This window comes from Mirounga leonina, unplaced genomic scaffold (genome assembly GCF_011800145.1).
Source record: "Mirounga leonina isolate KUSES-001 unplaced genomic scaffold, KU_Mleo_1.0 Mir_129, whole genome shotgun sequence".
NCBI lineage: Eukaryota > Metazoa > Chordata > Mammalia > Carnivora > Phocidae > Mirounga > Mirounga leonina.
In genome coordinates this window covers 69,337,835-69,361,924 of record NW_023270323.1, presented here as the reverse complement: position 1 = coordinate 69,361,924, position 24,090 = coordinate 69,337,835, and the positions used below count along the sequence as shown (strand labels likewise).

General features: G+C 40.5%; 1 protein-coding gene across 5 annotated transcripts in view; it reads right to left on the bottom strand.

Moving 5' to 3' along the window:
• Positions 1-1,016: 1,016 nt before the first annotated feature.
• Positions 1,017-24,090, bottom strand: part of TAPT1 (transmembrane anterior posterior transformation 1) — a 60,289-nt gene continuing 37,215 nt past the window's right edge. For all 5 annotated transcript variants that reach the window (XM_035005246.1, XM_035005248.1, XM_035005250.1 and 2 more), the window contains 11 exons: positions 23,092-23,254; positions 20,370-20,505; positions 18,979-19,076; positions 18,729-18,798; positions 17,174-17,254; positions 14,710-14,819; positions 12,603-12,662; positions 12,154-12,222; positions 9,225-9,301; positions 5,593-5,753; positions 1,017-3,170 (listed from right to left, as the gene is read on the bottom strand). In XM_035005246.1, coding sequence (XP_034861137.1) covers positions 2,953-3,170; positions 5,593-5,753; positions 9,225-9,301; positions 12,154-12,222; positions 12,603-12,662; positions 14,710-14,819; positions 17,174-17,254; positions 18,729-18,798; positions 18,979-19,076; positions 20,370-20,505; positions 23,092-23,254 — 1,243 coding nt within the window. In that variant the 3' untranslated portion in view covers positions 1,017-2,952. The remainder of the gene's footprint in view (positions 3,171-5,592; positions 5,754-9,224; positions 9,302-12,153; positions 12,223-12,602; positions 12,663-14,709; positions 14,820-17,173; positions 17,255-18,728; positions 18,799-18,978; positions 19,077-20,369; positions 20,506-23,091; positions 23,255-24,090) is intronic.

The following is a 24,090-nucleotide window of genomic DNA, read 5'->3' as shown; positions in this document are numbered from 1 at the left end:
TCCCCGACTGTCAAGGCAGCTACGTGCTCAGTTGCAACTCTGTTCATGGAACAGAACAGATTCTGGTGGACAACTGGCAGTCTTCAGTTTAAAAAAAAAAAAAAAAATTATTTCCCTGTTTCTATTTTATAGAAGTATTGTGAAACTGCTACATAATTATTTTATTTTACGAAAATACAATAGGGAAAAAATCAGACTTCTATAAAATGTTAAAGGACCATATTTATTTTAGATCTGAAACAAACCTGGAAGGTCTTCTGGTCATTAGGCAACGTGTCTCCAAGAGATGCTATCTTACTGACTTGTTTACTACTGGTCTTCCCCAGAAGAGCTGGAGTTGGGCTCACTGCTGATCCCAGCATCTTAGCAAAGCCTCCTGGCATATAAGGTGATTCGTAAATCCCTGTTGGAAGAATAAATGAACCTGAAACATATCAAAATGTAGTGATTTTAAATGATTTTGTGAACTTATATTCTCTGTGCTGAGTTAGCAGCAGTGGCAGAAATGTTTTGGGGATCTAATTACAACACGCTTCTTCCATGTATACATATAATGAGTGTACAGTTTAAATACTGGCCAAAGTACACAAGTACAAAGTACAAAGAAAATTTGGACAAGCTCCTGAATGACCCTTGACGCTTATGCTTCTGTTCCAAAGGAAAAGCTAATTAGAGTCTGACCTATGTTGTGCCTTAAATTTTTTTTAAAAAGCAAAGTACTGTCTTGAACTTGACTCTCAGATGTGAAAAACACATTGTGTGACATTCAAAACACCTGTCAAATGCAAGCGCCTCCATCGGCTGAGAGATAGGAAATGGTCTGTGATCAAGTACTGGCCTTTTTTTTTTTACCCCCCAGAACAAAAATCCAACATTTTGCCACCATTAAGACCAAGAGAAGAATTCAAATTAGACAGTCTTGTCACTTGTAAATTAGAAGTAAATTCTTATTACAGAGTGGGAAATTTACTCCAGCGAATATAACAGTAAACGTTATTAAAATAAGTTCAGTGACCTTTTTAAAAAAGATTACAAAATTGAATTTATTGAGTTTCACACAAGATGCACTTATAAAATTAGTACTGAATGCCATTTTAACAGAGGAAATGAACATCATTCCGAACTCCCAATAGATTCTGCAAAGGAAATGAAATCTTCCGAAAATGACAGCACAATAATAACAGGATAATTCAAGCCGAATTGAAAGATATACCCAAATCATATTCTTGCTCTGATCAGGGCTACGTTTGGCAAAGTTTCTCCCAAACTATTCCATTCACGTGGACACTGTTCCTTTTGGTGGTGAAGAGATGGATATAAGAAGAATTCTAAAATAGGGCTTCGTTGAAACATACACAAAATACGAGTCTTTTCATTTTTAACTTAAAATACTTCCTGGTTTCACAAAAGCATTTCAGTAAGATATCCTCTTTTACCCTACGTGAACATTAATCTTCATATTTCTTTAGTTAATGCAAAACATTAAGATTCAGTTCCATATTTCTACAGAAGCCAAAGAAGCCAAAACATTAAAGCATGCTTTGTATTTCACCCAGGAAAGAGTTGGATCCCCTAAAATTTATCTTCTGCATATCATATGCCCAAAGGGTCAGCACAAGAGCTGAACTTCAACATGAAAACATGAAAGGAAATGACAGTTAACAGTTACATCTGCACATTTTGAAATGAGACGCTGTAGAATTTTTATAAAAATGCAGAAAGGTTTCTCAAGATAAAACTGGTGGGAAATGACTTCTCTTATGATGTGGGCCACAAGCTAGTAATTAGCAGAAATGGAATCTTGATCTCAAACAAAACCAAAAGCACCTTTTGGTTGCTGTTCCCAGCATCCATACACACACACCTCCCTGCCCCCGACAGCCACGCTCGCGGCCCAAACACATGGCTGCCGGCCCCCAGCACAGACACCCCCACGGACGGTCCAATCAGCAGGACTCCCGCATTTGTAAGCCCAAGCAAGACGTTACCCAAACCATTTAGAATATTTGCTTTAAAGCTGCCACTTTAAAAAACTGTTAAAGTTGACACCTTTGAATTTTGTACACTGACAATTCTTTAGCCCATTCAACACCAAATCCTTTTAACTGTAACAATTTATGAAGCAATTCGTTTTAAAGCGAAACCAGTTAACCATACATTAAAGTTAACACTGCTCTGCTTTTTCAGTATAAAAGAGTGCCTTTTTGTAAGGGTATTTCTATTTTATCCATTGCAATGGAACAATACACAGCTCACATTTTGCTTTAAAGAGTAAACTGAAAAATTATGAAACGTTTTTGTCCGTGATGCAACCTTCATTAATGAATATTTTTTAAATAAACAAACCGGGTTAGGGTTTTTTCCTATAAAATGCTACTATTCATCATGAATTATTTTAGGTAGCCTTTTATTCTGATTAATTCAGATACATCTTCTTCAAGGATTATTCTGGTGGTAAGAACATTTATCTTGACTTAAGTTTAATTATTATTTTTTTTTAATGCTTTGGCAGATGAAGGACAGTTTGAAAACTGTTTGTGAAAATAGTATGGGACTGGAAAGGTAATGTCATGGGAAAAGCTTCACAGTTTTCCAGGTATATCCTTGTACTGAAGAGGGCTCAAGGCAATTTGATGTTCTGGAAGCGCGGACTGATGAAGCAGAGTGATTCTGGCATTTCGCCCATGAGGCCCGGGGGTGACTGCTCTCTACCGAGCAGGTGGGGGTCCTCCAACCCGTCAGGTTTCCAGAGTCCAGGCTGGAGGTCGCTGCTCTTCTGTGACCTGACCTGCAGCCAGACCCCATTACTGGAAGAAAGATATTAAGATTCGCTTTCCATTAATAATTTAAGTTTTTAAATAAATATTTAAGTGCCATTTTTCGCATCTGTCCGTCCCGGGAGCAGAGCATCTCCCACCCCGGGACTCCGCTGGGCACGAGAGGCCACAGAGTTCAGTCGATTCGGTTTCCACAGATTGTGAACCTGTCTACCTCTAACAAATCTTTCTTTGAGGATCTGTGCTTTAATTCAGAGCTTTCCTGTGTTATGTCCTTCTCATCGCCATCTGGAGTTGTGAGAAACTGATCAGAACTGCTTGCCACAAGTAATGGGATGACATTTTCCTTTGGATGAACAGGCTGGCTGGTGACCGAAGCGGACAGGTTTTCTTCTGTGGAAAAACAGATCCAGCTAATTAGAAAAGGATTTCCCTCCAACTTATAATATATACAAGCTTACCAAGAGAGTGGTAATGGAAGGAAGTGTCCATCACCCATATTTTAAGGTAAAGCAAGTCAACACCAAGTAGCCTGGGGCATATAAGCGGCCATGGTTTATAATGAAACTCAGGGGCTACGCCATTTGTTTGCTCAATTAAAATTTTATAGAAGGGCTATTATGTGGATAGTATCTCACAAATAACACCACTCCCTGATTTTGGGAAGATCAGAACTCCCGTATAACAAACTCCCTCCTACATGACCAAGTCCTAATGATTGTTGCCTGAAAAGTTAGCATTGGCTCCCACACTCAGGACGTCAGGGGCAAGCGGACTCGAGGACATCCACCCTCTTCGTGTAATCACTTTAGCAGCCCTGAGCATTCGACCCATGGGAAGTCCAAACGGAGACCCCTTCCCCTATGCTCACTTCGTCTACCCTTTGAAATTTAGTTCAGGCATCACCACCTCCAGGATGGGAGCCTCTCCTGTCCCCTCTACCCCCCCATGCCTGCCGACAACCAGCTCCCCTTTCTGGATTACCCGCTTCTGCCATCTCCCCTGTCAGTCTGGGAGGTCCTGCAGGCACGATTCACTATCTCTGTATCTCCAGCGTCCCGGATATTACCTAGCACACAGCAGCTCCGTGTATTTAAAATTAAGCCATTTAAACAACAAGTCCTATGAACGGATATGGAACAGACGGGACTGCCATCTAATGACAAACACGATATCAGTGTCCCACTTCTGCCTCCAAATCTTCCAGGCCAGCAGCCCTGGAATCATCCTTCCTCTCTCTCTCACACTGTGAAACCTCATCAGCAAATCCTGTGCTCTTCCAGACCTATCTGGAATTTGGCCAGTGCTCCTGGCTCACACCACTAGCCCCAGTTCTTTTTTTTTTTTTATTTTTTATTGTTCTGTTAATCACCATACATTACATCATTAGTTTTAGATGAAGTGTTCCATGATTCATTGTTTCTGCATAACACCCAGTGCTCCATGCAGAACGTGCCCTCTTTAATACCCATCACCAAGCTAACCCATCCTCCCACCCCCCTCCCCTCTAGAACCCTCAGTTTGTTTTTCAGAGTCCATCGTCTCTCATGGTTCGTCTCCCCCTCCGATTCCCCCCTTCATTCTTCCCCTATCTTTTTTTTTTTTTTTTAACATATATTACATTATTTGTTTCAGAGGTACAGATCTGAGATTCAACAGTCTTGCACAATTCACAGCGCTCACCATAGCACATACCCTCCCCAATGTCTATCACCAAACCAGCCCATCCCTCCCACGCCCCACCACTCCAGCAACCCTCAGTTTGTTTCCTGAGATTAAGAATTCCTCATATCAGTGAGGTCATATGATACATGCCTTTCTCTGTTTGACTTATTTCGCTCAGCATAATACCCTCCAGTTCCATCCACGTCGTTGCAAATGGCAAGATCTCATTCCTTTTGATGGCTGCATAATATTCCATTGTATATATATATACCACATCTTCCTTATCCATTCGTCTGTCGATGGACATCTTGGCTCTTTCCACAGTTTCCACTAGCCCCTGTTCTAACCCAGGCGGCCTCCCCGCTGGCCTCTGCCTCTGGCTCGCTCTCCTTGAGTCTCCTTCCCACAAAGCTGGAGAGTGATCCAGCTAGATCACGTCACTCCTTTTGCACCACCTTCCTTCATGGTGTCTGGCCTGCGGTCTCCTGATCTCCAAAACACCCAGTAGGGGCACTGAGACATTTGTCTGAAATGCACTTCCCATTCCTGAAACAGAGCCTTCCCACACAGCAAGAGATGCATGGCAGACAGCAGGGTGGCCTCTCTGACTCCTTCTCTAGTTCCTCTCCCGTGGGATGGGTCCACTCCAGCCACCCGACCGTTGGGGTCCCTCCACACGCCCAGCAGGTTCCCACCCTGGGCCTTGGCACATGCTGCTGGTGCTCCTCCTCCCAGGAAGGTGCCGCTTCCTTGGCTGGCGGAGTTTTGGATTCCCAGTCACACTTCCCTTTTCTGACCCGGCTGTCGTTTTCTCTACAGCACGACTGCCCCCTTGCTTTCTCCCCGTCTCCCCAGCAAGTCAGAATCGGCGCTGCCCTTCCTCCCTACTGCCGTATCCCCAGGCCTGTCCTGTAACAGGTGCTCAACGATCATCTCCTGGATAAGGAATAAATGTAAAAACTCAGAGCACTGTGTTAGGTGTATCTGCGATGAGATCTAAAATACAAATATTAAAGACAACTCAGCAAAGTGAAATCAAATCTTGAAAGCACTGCGAAACACTGACCAAACAGTGATTTACTAGGGAAAATTCAGATAATTAACTCTTTGGAAAATGATTCACACAAGGGATGGAAGGAACCAAACGTACCTTGAGAGGGTTTACATTTGTTCTGTGATTTATTAGGTGGTTTGCCTGGTGCACTGGCTGGAGGGGGATTAAACAACTTGTCTTCCATCTTGGCCTCCTTCACATACTGGCATGATTTCCCCAACAGCACAATGCTATTAAGTACTTTCAGGGATATCAACCTAAAACCAGAAGGAAACAAACACCCATGGTTGGAATTCATCTCAGTCACAGCGAACGTCATCTTCTACCACTGCTAACGAGAAGGCACAGGGCCAGGTGAGGAGCGTGGGCCTGGGAGCCGGAGGCCCGAGTCTGGGATGGGCGAGTTTCCCATGAGGCTTCTTTACCACAAGGGAAAATGCCTGATCGATTCCTTAGTTCTCATTACAACAAGAAATTATACCACTTTGAAGTTTTACCTGGTACAAATATTTAACATTTATTCTTTCACTGCAAAACAAATGTATTTAGTAAATGTAGATGAACAAAAAATAACTTCTAATTCCAGAGTCCAGCACTACTCACTGTGATATTTGGTATGCTATGTTTCAGTCACTTTTATGAATTTATACCAATCCGTACTTTTCCACTGTTTAGAAACAGAGTCTATATTACAAAGCAGTAGGGGCTGGAGTTCGGGGCCAGGGCAGATTCTGGGTGCCAAGTGAGTTCAAATCCTGACTCACTGCTTAGAACCTGTGTGGACCTGAGTGCATTTCTTAGCCATGAATCCAGTGGTGATTCCAGTCAGTGCTCAGAACAGTGCTTGGCACACAGCAATGTCCACCAATTTTGCTAAATGCTATTTTTGTTTTACATATATATTATTATGAATATTTTCCCTACCAGTTAATATTCCTCAGGGACATTATTTTAATGTCTTATAATATTTCACTGTTTGAGTTACCATATAACAAAGCCGCCGGAAGCCCTTACCCTCTAAAGCCCTTAATTTCTGGATATTTAGGTTATTTCCAATATTTTGTTTCTATTTAAAAGTTTCTAATTAGGAAAACTTAGATTAAATCTGTATCTCCTTAAGATAAATGCATAGATAGCTATAATTATCGAAGTGGAATTTCTGGGACCAAAATGTATACGACATTTTAAGGTATCTGATACAAATCTGGCAAAAAAAATTCTGAAAAACTACTTTTCATGTTGGTATCTTCTCATGTATGGGGACCTTAAATGACAACCACGGACCCCACTCCAGCGTCACATGAGTGAAGAGGCGGCTGCTATCTCTATGGCTGAGGTGAGATCCTGACAGTCACAGGAAACTGCGAGTCAGTGGGGGCGAGGCTAAGGAGGGGCCTGGCAGGGAGGTCAAAGAAAGAAGCAAACAGGTTTCCTTCACTGACCCTAGACTCTCCCCTCCAGGAGCTAAGAATGCAAACATCCAAGGAGGACCTCACATTAGATCCATGGCCCCCAGGATCTTCACGGCAAAACACTCCCCAATTTATCCCCAGACCCGACTGTGCTTGGAACTCCTTACTCGTACCTTCCCTTGCTTCCCTGACCCTGCCTTGGGGATATCTAACAGGATTTCAAACTTACTACAGCCAAGCCTTCCAAAACACAAAAGAAAACAACACAAAATCACACCCGCATGTATTTCTCACAGGCTTCCCCACTGCAGTATGGCGATTCCACTACCCTCCTTGCTTGGGCCCCAAACCCTGCAATCACACTTGATTCCTTAGGTTCCCTTACACCTCACATCCAATCATTCACCGGCAAGTCCTGTCTGGCTCCACTTTCAACAAAGCCACCAGCTGACAAATTGTTAGCACTCCAACTGCTACCACTGGCGTGGCAGCCACAGTTCCCGGTCCCTGGGAGGCCCGTAACCGCTTCCTGACTTGGCCCGAGGTCTGCTTCTCCTCTTGCCACACTCCAGGCCGTTCTCCACACAGCCGCCAGAGTGGTCCTGGCCAGAAGCCAGCTGGATCTAGCCCTCTTCTGCTCTGAAGCCTCCAGGGGTTCCTCCTTCCCTCAGCCGGAACCCGAGCCCTTCCCGGGGCTGCTGGGTGTCCTCTGCGATGCTCCGTCTTGACCGCTGTGCTCCTGGCGCCCGGGCTCCCCGCTGCTGTTCCTGTCGGGCCTGTCCTGTGTCGCCTCTGCTGAGTCTGCTATCCTCCCAGGCATCCGCATGGCTCTCTCCCTCGCTCCAGCTGGTCTCCACTGAAGCTCACCAGAGAGGCTGGAAGGCAGGCACCTCCGCTGTTCTCCATCTCCTTACACTACCCTATTTTTCTTCCTGACGATTACTATAAACTCTCACTTTACAGAGATTTGCTTTTCTGGTTGTCTGTTTTTCCACTAGAATTTCAGTGCTGCAAAGGCAGGGCCCTAGTCTTGCCCCAGGCCCGGTACCTGGCGCCTAGCGGGTGCTCACTGAGGAGTGCCGATTGCAGGAGGAGGGCAGAGGCCTTCCACCTGCAGCTCAGGCCATGGCAAGTCTGGGGGGAAAGAGGCAGAACCTGAGGCGGTGGGGAGAAAGCCCAGCACTGTGTGCCAGGAGGCCCAACTGAATTCTGACTTGTCCACACTCAAGGGAGAGTCCTGGGCTTGGTGAGGTCACAGAATAAAGAAAGCTTCAGGGACAAGGTGGTTTGGGAAAGATTTTGAAGGAGGAGAGGATAATTTGGGCACTACCCTGATATAAGGTAATAAGGAGAAATGAGTGGAGTGGAAAGGTCAGTGAGAAGCTGGGCCTCTGTGGACTATCGAGGGGAACAGTGATGGGGGCGTCGTGAATTTTCAGTCATTCAGCTTAAGGCACGTCCACTTTGGTGATTTACACACACACAACTGTAACTAAACAAAGGTTTTTCAATGTTGCATACACATGCTTCACTTCCCAGTTTAGGTCAAAAGAAAAACAAAAGAATATTTTGTTAAACAAAGATGGAAGCAATTATAGCAACAGCCCTTGATGAACAAGGCACAATGCCAAGAACTTTGGAGTGCTATGTGAGCATTTGCACCAGAGATGTAGGATCTCATGGTTTTTAATGTCAAAAAACTGAGAGATGTGTATGGTTCCTTGACCTTTAGAAGCTGTGAGTCAGTTCCTGTAGTATGAAAAAGGGGCAGGCTCTAGGAGAAATCAAGGCCCCAGGCTCCCTGCCTCAACACAATTTCCTATGTGCCCAGTGTCAAACCAAAGCCACCAATCAAGGTACTGATGACATGGCTTGGGACACTGCAGGGACAGAGGCTTGATGGCCAGGGGGGCATCCTGACTCCTAGAACCTGAGCAGAACCTCAGTGGGGAGAGACCCATGGATTCACTGAGTTAAAGATGTTTTTAAACACAGGAAAATGTCTGATTGTAATGGCAGATTTTATCGTGAGAGGAAATAGGAATGCAACTGAAACCCTAAGCAGAAAGAGCTTTAACTGATTCCGCTAAAGATTAAAATAAAATCGACAGTGCTATTAATACTAGTACCAAACAGCAGCATATTTCACTGAACGTCACCAAGTCACGAACACAACTGGAGGTATGTGCTGTTAAGGGAGCCCCAGGCCAGTGAGAATGGATGTAGGGTGCTTTGGTTGCAAGTAACTTCCATTACATCTTGCATACATACTTTACTGTACAATCAAAAAACATATTCAAGAACAGTTAATCTTACCCAAAATAGAAGAGTATGACACAGGCATAAGACAGGATTCCTTGCACTTTAATTGAGCTTGTTACAACTCTGATGAGCTAGCCAGAAACAAACCAACAAAAACACACAAACAAAACATACAACCACAGAGTTATTAGTTAATATTTAAATAAAGACTTCTCCATGCTGATTTCAACATTTTAGATACACTCCTGCAGGCTTTGTCTAAATCCAAGTAAGCAGTTCTAGATTTTTCAATTTGCATGAACATCTGGCTGCTTGTGAAAACTTCTGTGGTCGATTTGGATTTGTTCAGGCAAATTTAGGATGCCTGTGGCTAATGTCATGTTCAGCTGTTGCTGACTCTCTGAAGTCGGGCACTGTATCTAGGTTCGTGAATGACCCATTTAGTTGTACCCCCCCGAGATGCAAATCAGCTGATTTTTTAAAATAAAAAATCACTCTGGAAAATACAAATAAATTCATCTTGCTGCATGTGTGCCCACCAGAGCTAGAACCATGTAGCGCACCCTTCCCTTGTTCTTGCTTTCTTTGTCTTTCCTTGAGAGTCTTTTTAGGAACCCACAGTGACTTCCGGGGAAGAGAGGGAAAAGGGAGCCTTAGGAGCTGTGTACTGCTTGAAAAAACGGAGTTATCACAGCACTGTCCTTGGAAGTGTGCTGAATTAATCTGGTGGGTCTGTCACTGGAAAATATTTATACGTTACAGGTTCAGCTTAATAATGTGTCTACATCTTAAGGTCTAGGGGGACTGCTACATGTAAATGGAAAGTCTGGGAAAATAACAGACCTTATCCAGCAATGTTAAGTTATCATCAAGTGGAACTCTATTAGAGTGTCTTAAATAAATACCGTAAGATATATTTTAAACCATATTTTACAAATGCTTTTAGTAAAAGAACAACTGGGTAGAGATCGAGGGAACTGTCACGTGTTCCCTGAAGGTTCACTACGATTAGACCTATATGGAAGTCCTTGTCTGTCACAGGCTCTACTGGGGAGATGACCTGCTGTACAAGTATTCGTGGTGGACGTTAACGTGGCTCTAGGATTTTACTGATTAATATGAAAGGCAAGCCAATTGCTGCATTCAAGGCTTAAGTGATTTCATTTTTATCTAACATATTATTAGGTAATTTTAGGGTATGTATATCTAAAGCTTAATTTCCATGAGACCTTAATATATCATTTCTTTTACTTTGCCTGGATATGATTTCATTTTAGGACGTAAGGTAACATTTAGAGAGAAACATTGCCACTCATGAGCCTTAAAGAGGCCTCAGAATATTCCTCAAGGCTCCTAGATGGCTGCCAAAGCTACGGAGTCACTTTGGCGCTCTGCGAGAAAAGTGCTACAGGAGAAAACCCGCTGGATCACTGCCTAACTGCATTATCCCCTCTGAAAATGCAGGAGGTTCTCCAGAAGCACTTCATTAATCAATTATTAGCTAAACTTAAATCTTTTGGTACAACAACCATAAAAACTCATTTAAGGAATAAAACAAAGGCCAGAGAAAAATTTAAAAATACTAAATTAAAAAATCCATACTAATTATGAATAGAGTTTTCTGGCAAATAAATTGCTACTAGTTAGTTATTATTTGGCAAAGCAGAGCCACATTTAAATCCAATCATTTAACCAATCCTTTAAAAATAAAAGAAGTCAGGCAACCTAGGTTTATCCTTATTACACTATATCTATCATGTTTCCAGTTCTAGGAAACAAATGCAGAAAAATTTTAACATTCTATCAATCTCTTAAACAATTTTACTCCTTAAAATACTCTTGTTTTTCCACAGGTCTAGGAGTTCCTTTTCCCAAACAAAAGAAAGCTATGTTATTATGTAACAAACAAGTTACTAATAGAACTGAAAACATTGAGGATGCGGTTGTCTGGAAAGTCACAATGAAATTTATATAACATTAAATCTATTAATCTTCCAGCCTTTAAAAAAGGTCAGGCAAGCTGGTCTCAAATACAGCTGGTATCACTTACAATTTCTTTATACATCTTAGTTGACTTCCATGACACTTTGCATCTAGGGGGAGAACTCTAGATGTCCTTTGGCAAAAAGACGGTTGCATTTGTTTTGATGTGAGAGTAGGTAGCCAACGAGGAACATAATCAAATACAGGTACAGCCAGCAAACCTTAATTAACATTATTATAGCCTGATGTGGCTAGTAACTTCTTGCAAGACTGTTCTGAGCAATTCATTAAAATATTCAAAGTTGGTGACTATTTTTTGGATTGATTTAATACATTTCAGTGCTAATATTTAAAAAATATATATATATATATTTTTTCTAAGTATAACAGTAAAAATTTTCATTGTAAAAACTCTGGAACAATTGTAAAAAATAATGACTATAATGGACAGGGACTATGTCTTCACTTGAGCATAACAAAATTTATTTAACCTATTTTATTTCTTTCCAAACTTTTACTATTGTAAATGCCATTGCAATGCATAATCTTGCCTATAAATGATCATGTGCCTTTTATAACTATTTTCTTAGGATAAATTCCTAGAACTCCAATTACTGCATCAAAGCAGTCCAACTGCCTTTTAGAAATGCTGGATCGACTTCTCAGACTTCCGTTAATACACGCTACAGTGGTTGCACATGCCTACCACTAGGCATTTCCACTCAAAAAGAAAAATCTTTGCCAAATGAATAAGCAAAAATGAGTACTCTCATTACCAGGAAAGCCATTACATAAAATATTTGTTAAAATTACTTATCTGTTGGACAGCTCAAAATCCAAAAGAATAATACTGTAACTTAAAATTTCCTTCCAGATCATTTACCCTTTAGTAAATTTTTATATCAGGTCCTTCTGAAACAAACTTCTTGATAATTCATTTATTAATACTTTATCATAATAGCTATCTCATTGTAGAAAAGGGAAAAAAGTACGAACTTACTAGAACAGCTAGTGGGAGAGGGATGAACCCCATCCTCCGTGCCACGGAGTCACTGTAATCAGTATATGCCTGCACAGAGAAAGGAGAGAAGGATTTCTGGAACTGAAAAAGTTCACTTCCACTTACCACCAGCAAACGTTCTCAACGGGGGAAGCTATGCACAAAAAGAAAACCCGGCAACTATTATGTAATTGAGTAAAATGTGGAAATCTAAATGTTCATAAGAAGTTTTAAATCCGAAGTTGTATAACTGCTAGTATGCTACAGAAATCATACCTTATTTAATACTAAGTACTATGATTATTTTACTAAATTACAAACATAGTGTTGAGAACAGAGATAAGCAGGAAGTTGAAGTTTACGCAACTTTCCCTTAACCAATATTCCACACTAAGTTAAACCATTGTTCAGGTAATTTCAGACTACTACGTCTTCGATATAATGCTCACATTTTTCTGTCGACTGCTAACAAGGTCAAAAGCAAGGCTGGCTCTATATTCACTGTAGACCTAAAGACAAATAAGAGTGAAATATTAAGTGATATAGTACAAATATACAATATGCAAAGATTTAATTGACTTTGTAGATGAAAACGTTTAATAATTAACCAGGAAAAAGGTGCTGATAGCCAAGGAGACACCTGGGTAGTGCTTCTCTGTTTTCCTACAGTAAAGGTAAAAAAGCCTCAGCCCCAACTGTTATGTTCACAAGCTTTTTAAAGATTTTTCTTCAAAGAGGGATAAATAGTCAATGATTATGATCCTGAGAGTTTAGAATTTGGGGGAGAGTGGCTATTTTAAGTAGCATAATAAATATAAAATAATTTTGAAATTTTAAATGCCTAGTTTAAAAATTATTACTGTCTATATAACAATAATGATACCTCAATTCAAACAATGGGTGCTAAGCAAGATGTAAAACTGAGTTTGAGAATGTAACATTTACGAAAGCACTGGAAACTGTCATTTCACTAAAAACTGCACTAAGTACTTGAATCAAGTTTATTAATTTTGACTTCAGATGCTCAGAAAATGATCCCATGAAAACGGGACCATTTTGCACTGAGGAAACCAAGAGAGTAAACAGTGAAATTACTTGATCAGTGCTTTATAAAAGAGTGCAAAATCTTATTTAAGTTTATTAAAGCATTCAGAAGCTCTTAATCAAATCATCACATTGTAGCAGTTGCAACCACGTTAGATTTCAAATCTCTGCCTTTTGAAATAGTACCACGGTAAGACAAAGTACAACCCAAATAACATCTAGGAAACTGTCCAAGTGAATATTCATTTAGGGGCTGAGGTAGGAATGGGGAGGGCGCCGGAACTCCCAGGCTTTGTGTATGATGGGCCTACAGCACACATCTATTTGTGGCAAGTCCACAGAACAGCTGGATGAAACATAAAGCAAATCTCCTGAGTGCTTTCACCAAAAAAAGCTGTCTTCTACAACTTTTCAGAAATCTACAGTCACAGAAAAATAATCAGTTTTTAAATACAAAATACTTAAAAAAATCTAGCCAGAGAGAAAAGGTTTGATAGTCTATGCTTAAATAAAAACAATGTGATTTTTAAAAGTTTAAGTACACAGATGATAGTATTAACAATTTATAATGATTGAGTTAGCGACACTCTACTCCGACCTGAACTATTGGCCAAACTACACTTCCACCCAAAAGTATGGAACCAGGTTTGTTCAATACTGAAATAACATACTTTCTGTAGTATAATACTTTTTAAAAATTTAAAATTATAATTCTAACTTCAAAGTAGTACTCTTATCTTAATAAATGGAGTAAACCTAGCCTTATTTTACATCTTTATAATATTAAGCAGAAGTCAACATTATTTTTTTGCTTTAGAAAATATTACTTTTCATAATTATTATTTTTTATTTTTTAAATCTAAATTCAAGTTAGTTAACACATACTGTAGTACTGATTTCAGGAGTAGAATTTAGTGATTCATCACTTACATATAACACCCACTGCTCATCCCAACAAGTGCCCTCTTTAATACCCATCACTCCTTTATCCCATTCCCCGCCCACCTCCCCTTCAGCAACCCTCAGTTTACCTCCCTCTAGATTTCTATCTTATTTTTCCTTCCCTTCCCCTATGTTCATCTGCTTTCTTAAATTCCACATGAGTGAAAGCATATGGTATTTGTCTTTCTCTGACTTATCTTGCTTAGCATAACACACTCTAGTTCCATCCACGTCATTACAAGATTTCTTTTTGATGTGTGTGTGTGTGTGTGTGTGTGTATACATACATACACACATCTTCTTTATCCATTTATCAGTCAATGGACATTTGTGGTTCTTTCCATAATTTGGCTATTATTGATAAAGCTGCTATAAACATTGGGGTGCATGTGCCCCTTCAAATCAGTATTTTTGTATCCTTTGGATAAATACCTAGTAGTGCAATTGCTGGGTCATAGGGTAGTTCTGTTTTTAACTTTCTGAGGAACCTCCATACTGTTTTCCAGAGTGGCTGCACCAGTTTGCACAGAAATCAACATTAAACACTGAATTGCTTATTAAAATACATACATCTGCGGTAATGTCATTGAACTTGGTGATAAAGGCATGTTTTACAATATCCACAGCAGTTTCTGATGCAATCACCATACAGACATCTGGAAACAACACCCAGAGGTGATCTAGAAAGGACAGGGGAAAAGAGACAATTAAATCTCTTAATATGAATAGAACATCATATACCATAATACCACAGACTGCCATAGAAATCTGAAATCTCCACAGGGCTAACCTACAATGTTGTCAATAAATGATAACAGAGACACAACTAGCATTCAGTTAATTATCAAAAGAGCTATATTTTATCAAGTTAAAGGATAACTCACTCAATAGCTATTTATTCTGTATTTTCTCTGTGCTAAACCCTTGAGGGGCAGGACACAGAGGTGAACAGAGCCCCCAACTTTCTTCATGGAGCCAATACACTGGTAGAATGGCTAATTAAGCAAGCTTGTCATAACATCCTTTAATTCTATAGCTGCCTAATGTGACAGTAAATAGCTAGTAGGGACAGGTGCTGAAGTCAACTGAACAATCTCTTCCCCTCTTTATTACTATGACTTAAAGATACTGATCATTTATTTCACTGTCACACTGATGCAATCTGTCACATTTGCTCATCTTTATCATATTTATTAAAATGTCAATTTGGTATCAAGTACCTGATAAAAAATGCAAACAAATAACCTCCTGAGACCCTGAAGAAGGATATAAGGGCGGGACTGAGCAAGAAAAGGTTAGAACCGTTGACAAGGACCTAGGCAATTTGGGATCTGGGCCCTGGAGGGCGGGGTGGAGAGACTGTAGCTCTGACCCTCTGTGCTGGCAGTTTCAGTGGGCCTGGCATCGTGTTGGGGTTTTGGGAATCAGGAAACTTCTTTCAACATTGAACTCTGCCACTAACTGGCTCCATGACCTCGGGCAAGTTTCTTAATGACCTAAGCTCCAGTTTCCTCATCTACAAAATAAAAAGTCTCTATACTTGGCCATTATGAGAATTAAATAAGGAGATAAAGTGCAGAATAATGTGCCTGGCACACAAAATAGCTAGTATTATTTTTATGTTATTCATGATCTTGGAAACTTACAGGAAGCTTCCATAAATGGTATTTTGGTTTTTAAGAAAAGAAATTAAAGAAATCAAAGAGTAAAAGATTAATATTAAGTGTTCCTTTTATCACGCTCTCTGCCATAGCAGTAATAAACAAGACCTAAGGTAACTAGTTGAAAGTCACAATACAAATGAGAAGAGGATTTCAAACACCCAGTGGTCAGCAGGCTCAGGATTACTGTCCTTGGGCACAACAGCCCTGCTCCAGGACTGCTGATCCCATGTGAGTTCTGCCGGGACCAGCCGCACATGCCCACTCCCCTGCCTCTCGTAGATACCATGTTAGCTGCCTTGGTTATAAACGGAGAATCCAGTGTGTGTGGAGGAGAGCTTTGCTGCCAAGTCAGGCAGACTTTGGGTCTATTCAGACAGGAACTCAAGCCACTGGAAAATAGATCATTTGATCTTATGCCTTCTGTAAGCAAATAACTTCTGGAAATGTATTTCCAAGATCATATATCTCATTTAACACCTATTTCTGGTTTTTCACAGGTATCTGAAAACTAGCAACAAACCAAAATAAATGAACAAGAAGTTATTAAAAGCCTGGAATGTGCATGGCATTGAGGGCAATAAATAAAATGCAAAGTATAATCTCGGTCCTAAAGAACGAGGTTGCATAAAAATGTCAAGACATAAAAAAACTCAATTACTTGAGATACCTGAGCACTTGACCATTTCCCACCAACCTCACTCAGCATTACCAGACTGTGTTATAATCACCTGTCAATTTCTACTATGAGCCTGGGAGTCCTACATCTATCTTAGGACTCTCTACGTGTGCTACAGTGCCTGGCTGTATGGAAATGCCTGCTAAGTGAATGGATAATGAAAATTCATAGAATCTCAACAACTTCCTGTCAGCCTTGATTTAAAGATGTATAAGTAACCAAATGTACTTCCTTACATGATATTTTTTTCAATTTATCCTTATTCAAAATGCTAATTAAGAGACAGTGAATGAGTAAAAAACAAATGTTAAGAAAGAACAAAAGTTCTTTTGGCGAACCGTGAAAATGAAAAAGAGCCGACTGCATTTAGATAACCCCAGTACACTACAGTTAAGAAAACAAAGAGGCTGCAGTGCTGAGCAGTGTCCACTCAACCCAGCTCTAGAGACACTGTGAGGTTGACAGGAAATGACGGGCCAAAGACTACTTCATGCGGTGTGGCATCCTACCACCCGCCACATTACGGGGAACATGATCAGTCCCTTCTACCCAAACAGGTATTTCCAACACCCAAGACGCGGAGCAGCTAAAGTTTTTGAAGTTCTCTGCAATATTCACTTTATTCCATGTAAAAGAATGGTTTTTGGTTCAAGAGTAAAATTAGAAGGCACTGTATCTGTTAAGAGTTACGTACCTGGATTCCAAGAAAACTGCTCCATGTTTCTTAGACACACTATTAGCAAAAGCACATAATTCGTGAATCGTTCCTTAATATCTGAAAAAAAATTAACATATTCTTTACTGTATATAAATAATAATATAGTTCATGTATAACTTTCTTTTAGTCAGAAGATTATGAAAGTACAATTACATATAAATGTCTGCAAAATAAATATACTATTTTATTTTATTTTATTTTATTTTTTATTTTTTTAAAGATTTTATTTATTTATTTGACAGAGAGAGACACAGCGAGAGAGGGAACACAAGCAGGGGGAGTGGGAGAGGGAGAAGCAGGCTTCCCGCTGAGCAGGGAGCCCGATGCGGGGCTCGATCCCAGGACCCGGGGATCATGACCTGAGCCGAAGGCAGACGTTTAACGACTGAGCCACCCAGGCGCCCCAATATACTATTTTATATATAAGATGGTGTCACATTGGTAAGGCATTTATGTCTTTCACTGACCTAATTCAGGTATGGAAATTCCAGTTTTGTACATGGTTGAACGTATCAGTGGTTTTTTTCTGTTTTAATAGCTGAGTAGTGTTCCACAGCATGACCATACCACCATTTGTTTATCTGCTTTCTTACTGACAGACATTGGGTTGTTTCCAGTTTTTGGCTGCTATGAATAAAGCTGCCATATTTCTTGTACAAGTCTTTTGTGAAAATGTGTTCTCGCTGCTACGTTATAGGACAAGCAAACCTTTAACTGTATAAGAAACTACCAGAAGGTCTTCCAGGGCAAATGTAGCATTTCCCACTCACACCGTCAAAGCACGAGAAGGCCAGGCACTCGGTACTCCTGCTAGCGTTCACCAGCGGCAGACTACGGGAACAGCCATTCTGGGGGTGGGCTCTTCCACCCCCATTTCCCACCACAGTACAAATGTCAACACGGTGAGAGATGAATTATGTCTTCATATTCTCATGAAACAGTCTTGACTTTGTGAACTTCACTCCAGGGTCTCAGGGAGGCCCCTCCAGGGTTCCATGGGTTATACTTTGAGAACCAAGACACTATGCTGCTTTGATTTTGTAACTATGAAAGATAATGTTTCCAGGGATAGATGTTGTGCTTTCATTCTTCTTAGGGTTAGTAAGGAGCCAGTAAGGCATAACTGAAAAAGCTGAGTACAGAGAGACAACCTGAGGTTTAGAGTCATAACTCTGCTCTTGACATCTGCGCAGGTGACCTTGGGGAAGTCAAATTACTCTCTCTGTGCATTAGTTTCCACATCTATAAAATGGGATATCATCTGCTACAAAGAAATTTCTGGATTAAAAAGAAGCTCTGAAAGTATGGTATGGTGCTATACAAATGTTTGTCATATTTTATTATCTTTTTGAATATCTTGAGATTACGATAACCACGATAATAAGAAAACCCAGTAAAGATGTTGAGGGAGTTAGAGAAAGCACAGCTAAGTCAAAGAAGCAGTAGCCCGGAGGAAATGTGACACAGAGTTTCAGAATGAATTGCAAAATCATACTGCCTAAAGCTGCATGTAGAAGCTAAGTGTACTTACCGCTATTTGACATTTGAAAAAGATTGTTCTTTTCAAACTTCTTGAAAACACTTCCTTTAATTTCAACAAACTGAAATAGTAAACAAAAATATCACCTTTATCATTATAACAGTTTAAAAATGGACAAAGCTATATATAAAACTTCCTGGACAGTAAATAACACTTAAAAAAAAAATTTTATTCCATCCAGAATACTGCCATTAAAGTGCCCATATAACCTCAAAAATACAAAATAAAATCTCATACTTACATTATTAGACATCATGATAGTAAGCAGTGACTTGTTGTGGGAGTTAAAAGCCACGTTGAGAGTTGTTGCTTGAACCATGATGAGAATTGCATGCAAAACTAGCAGTGAGTGATGTCAAGGAAAAAGCTTGTCTGTTTTCATATTAGTAGATAAAACTATGTAATTTAGAAAGTGAATAATGGGGGGGATGATCATGCTTTCTAAATCCAGTCTTGTGTTAGTGTTTTATTATCTTATTAGCTATAGTTGATACAAATTTGACAGGTAATATGTACGGGACCCATACGAAACAAAAGCAGAAATGAGCCTCTGGGCATCTATGCACTTAGACTGTGAGTCCGGGAAGATGGTTACCTTGTTCTTTCTGGACTTCTGGCATTTGGCACAAGATCTGGGAAACAAGCCCTCAAAAAAGTTTCTAGTAAGTGGAATAAACTATGGTAAATACTGAAAAAAGAGACTTAGCTAATTTGCATTCTAAAATAGAAAAGAACACAAAGTAAAAGTTAGTCTGGAAGCAACTGGCTTCTATAGTTCTGCAGGGGGTGGGGGAGTGGGGATGTCAGATGATAAGAAATGTCTGATAATTGAGATTCTTCTTTACACGTCATTTTTGAAGATATTCACAAGTTGCAGAATTATATTCATATTACACATGGAATAGTTTATTTAAATGAGAATAACTGTTTTACTCCACATTCTTGGAACAAACTATTACACTTATAGATATCTTATCTTTCCAAGTATTAATCCAACGTTTTCAAGTACAACACTTTCAGAGTCCGTACACATTCCTGTGAATGAGTCTGGACCCCATATGGAACTTCAGTGTAGCTATGCATGTGTGTGTACAAATAAACAGATGGGTACATACACACACACACACAGTTTATATAGTGAAGCCTTTAACTCTTCAAAAGATAAGCTTTAAGAAGGGGTGTGGGGGGCAGAGGAGATAAAACTTCCAAAATTCTTCCCCAATCAATTTCATATTTTACCTCTAGATGAACCATATATATTTTAAGCCCTAGGCTTTAACAAAAAATTCATAGGCTTAAAGATAACTTCCAAATAATTCCAGTATAGGTATGAAAGTTATGTTGAGCTCTATAAAGTATGTATAAATACGAACCTTGCATTCTCAAGTTCTTCCATCTAATCAGTCACACTGGGACTAGAACTGCTTTTTACCAGTTAAAGGGAGCAAACATACATGAGGCTCTTTAATTTACAATTACTACTATAACCAATTCATTAAAAGAAAGCAGACATTTCACGTTAATCTTCAGGACACACATACACATACACCTTTAAATCTGAGAAATAGCTAACCAAATAAAATAACATAGAATACGCACTGACTTGAAATTTCCAGTAATTCTAAAGGATACAGACATAGAGAACAGCCATGAAAAAGTGAGGGATCACTCCGATATGGGCTCTTTTTCTTTCTTTAGGTTCTGTTGCTGTCCAATAGAGAGCATCTAATATGTCTTGTCCAAATGATGAAAACAGACGATCTGCTACCTAAGGAGAAAAATCATTGGAAAAATGTTTCTTTCCTTTTTTTTTTTTTTTCTGAAAAGTGTTTCTTAATATTCCACCTAAATATGTTACTAAAACTCAGATGCAACTCAAAAATACTGGAGCTCTGACTTTAAATCCCACTAGAAGGCAAGCCACAGAAGAGCAGGGATCTCTTTATTCTCTGACACACAGTGAGTGCTCAAAATCTTGTATTATTTGAATTAGACTTTGTCTAATTAGCTATATATTTATAACAAGGAGAGTCTTACATAGTGGCAAAAATAAAAGGGAGAGGCACATCACAATCACAGTCTGATTTTAATTCTTTAAATTCAGATTCAGGATTTGAACTTAAGTCCTTTAGGATAAATATATCATTTGACCCACTGTATTTGCACCTAATATTTACAGACAACAGTAGCTGTAATTTGTTTTGGATTAACAACAGAGTATGTAATACGCAGATTTACTTCCTAAAGACACTGTGAGGTATCGATCTCCATGAACAGAGTATGATGAATAAAAAGCAGCAGACAAAAAAGAAAGGAGGGCATATATTATTCAGGCTTTGGCTGAATGTTACATCCACACCCAGACTGTCAATCTCTGGCTCCCATAGTCTCTAATCCATCACCCTGTTCTTTTTCATCACGGTATTTATCACTTCCAAATACCTCCCGGTCTACAGTCTCTTTTCCACCTGCAGAACATAAGCTCCTTAAGAACAGGCTTTGCTCACTTCTGGATCTTCAGGATTTAAGGCAATGCTTGGCATGAAGTAACTGTCGATTAAATATTTGCCGAACGCAGGCATAACAGCGACCCACTGTTTAGGGAGCACTCAACACACGTCTGGCACCGCGCTAAGCCCTGTCTCTACGCTGCTTCCCTGCACGCTCGTGATTCCCCTAGCACCTGCATTCACAGATGAGACAGTAAGAGTTAGACCCACTCAGCAACTAGCAGCCATGTCCAGGGCAGCGAGGCAGTGACTGGAAGAAGTGAGGTTCGGTCAGAGATGGCTTATCTCTAGAACAGAGCCAGGACTCTTGTCCACTATGCTGAAACCACTTCAACAAGTATAGTCTGCAAAGCGAATACGCATTTCAGCCATTTGATCAGCAATTCATGGACCCTTTCCCTTGAGGCCTATTCTCTAATAACAGTGTTGAGGCCACCCTACAGGGGGCTTTGTAAACTAGGGGGCACACGCACTAAGCGTGGGGGTAGGGAGAAGCCCGCGTCACCTGCAGTCCCCTAAGAAGGAAGGCAATGAAGGAGCCTGATAGGCCACAGAAGGAACGAGAGGAGCCCAGGCTTTTCTCTCTGTGAAAGAATGGCTACTCTGCCCCGCAAACTTCACCCACGCTGTCTGCATCCTACTTGGTGGGGCAGAGCAGGAGCACGGGCAACGAGCCTAGAATCAGGAAGCTGGGGTGTGGTTTTAAATCCTATTGGTCAACGAATTTAGGAGGAACCAGGACGGCCAGAGTTCCGTGGCTTCTGGGAAGAGATGGAAAGCTCTCATCCACCACAGCAATGCAGCCTCAGAGCGGAAAGGCCAGCAGCCCCTACACCCCTCCATCTGCCCACTCACGAGGAAAAATCCTTTCCCAGCCAAGTTAAAAGATAAGTAGACCTTATTTGTGTCCCTAAAAATATAGGAAACTGCATTTGAATCTCAAAAGTTTTCTCATATAACCTAGAGTAACTTGCTATTTTAAGAACTGATTAAAATTCTGCCTATAGAGCAAAGCATGTTTTTTTTGCTTTGTGTAGCTGCTTCCTTTATTTTTTGTATGAAAGCAGAGTCTCACATATTGACTGCTTTAAAGTGAAATATATTGCATTAAAAATATTGGGGCGCCTGGGTGGCTCAATTGGTTAAGCGTCTGCCTTCGGTTCAGGTCATGATCCCAGGGTCCTCGGATCGAGTGCTGCGTCGGGCTCCCTGCTCAGCGAGGAGTCCGCTTCTCTTCTTCTCCCTGCTTGTGCTCTCTCTTGCTATCTCTGTCTCTCTCTCTCTAATAAATAAATAAAATCTTTTTTAGAAAATATTAAGTACTTGGAGAAATGGGGAAAGTTATGTTTACTTGCTCTATGTAAAAATTCCAAAGCACTTTAAAAGTAAATCTATTATAGCAAATATATATAAGATCCTAACATTTTTTCATAATTTTCCAAGTTTTAGTAAGAAGTATACATGGGTTTCCAACGAATTTGCAAACAAATTCCCCTACCATCTGACAATTTACATTCTCAAGGGGGTACTGACTAAAAAGTCTCTGGACAGCAGGTACTCTTCTCTCCTACTTGAGGACGTGTCATGCCCTGGGGACCCAGGACCAGGAGCAGGCACCATATCATGAGGATGAGAGTCTCCAGTCTCAGCCCAGAACTACTTAATCAGAATCTGCATTTTAACAAGGTCTCCAAGTGACTGTATGAACCAAGGCCAGCAGTCCCAATACTAGAGTTGTCAGATGAGTGTTCTGTATCATTGGGCTCCAAGTCTGCGCCTCGATCAAGCCTGTGCAGGTCAGGGGGCTAGGCTAACCGTGCAGGTACAGGAGGGCCTTCACTCACCTCAAGCATATTGTAGATGATGTAGAGCTTGATGACTGACTGCCCTCTTATCAGGTGATACATCATGGAGTAGTCAACATAGTGCATCATAAAATAGCAGATTACCAAAATGACACCCTTCAGAATGTCACACACCTGAGCAGGCTGAAGCAAACGTCTGTCCCTGAAATACATAAGAAGTAATAAAAACATGAGTTTTACTTTACATGCTCTTGAAATAATCTTTACTGGACATACACTGGAATACAGAGATAATGAGAATTAAGTCGCTCTTTTAAGAACTAACAAGTTATACTGACTACTCAACTGTGTGAAATTTTCTGCCAAACCAAAAACAAAGGTGTTAAACCAGAATTACTATTAGAAGTGGGTCCTCTTCCCACTTCTAATAGTAATTAGAGGGGAGGGGGAAGGGGGATGGGTTAGCCTGGTGGTGGGTATTGGGGAGGGCACATACTGCATGGAGCATTGGGTGTTATACACAAACAATGAATCATGGAACACTACATCAAAAACTAATGATGTAATGTATGGTGATTAACATAATAAAAAAATTTTTTAAAAATAAAAAAAATTTTTAAAAAAGTGGGTCCTCTTAACAAAGGGAACACAGAGGGCGGCGTCTGCTGATAACACGCTTTGAAACAATGGATTTCCATGATTCTGACCTAAGCCTCATCTTAAAGCCCTGTAGCCCACTGGATCAGCCCTTTCCACACATGGGTAGCGCTCTGCCCTTTCCATTTACCAGGAGAGCAGGTTTCTCCATGTCGCTTCACAAGGAGTTCATGTTTCTATGACGGCGTCGTGCTCCACTGTGTGGATGCGCTGCGATTTACAGACCACCCTGGCAGATGGCCAGTCTTTTGCAACTACAAACCATGACACCATGTGCATGTCTTGCCTCATATATGAAAATGCATCTGTAGGACAAATTCCTACAATCGGAGGGTATGTTCCCTCAGCAGAAGCAGTGAACTGCCCTCTCCGATGGCTCTG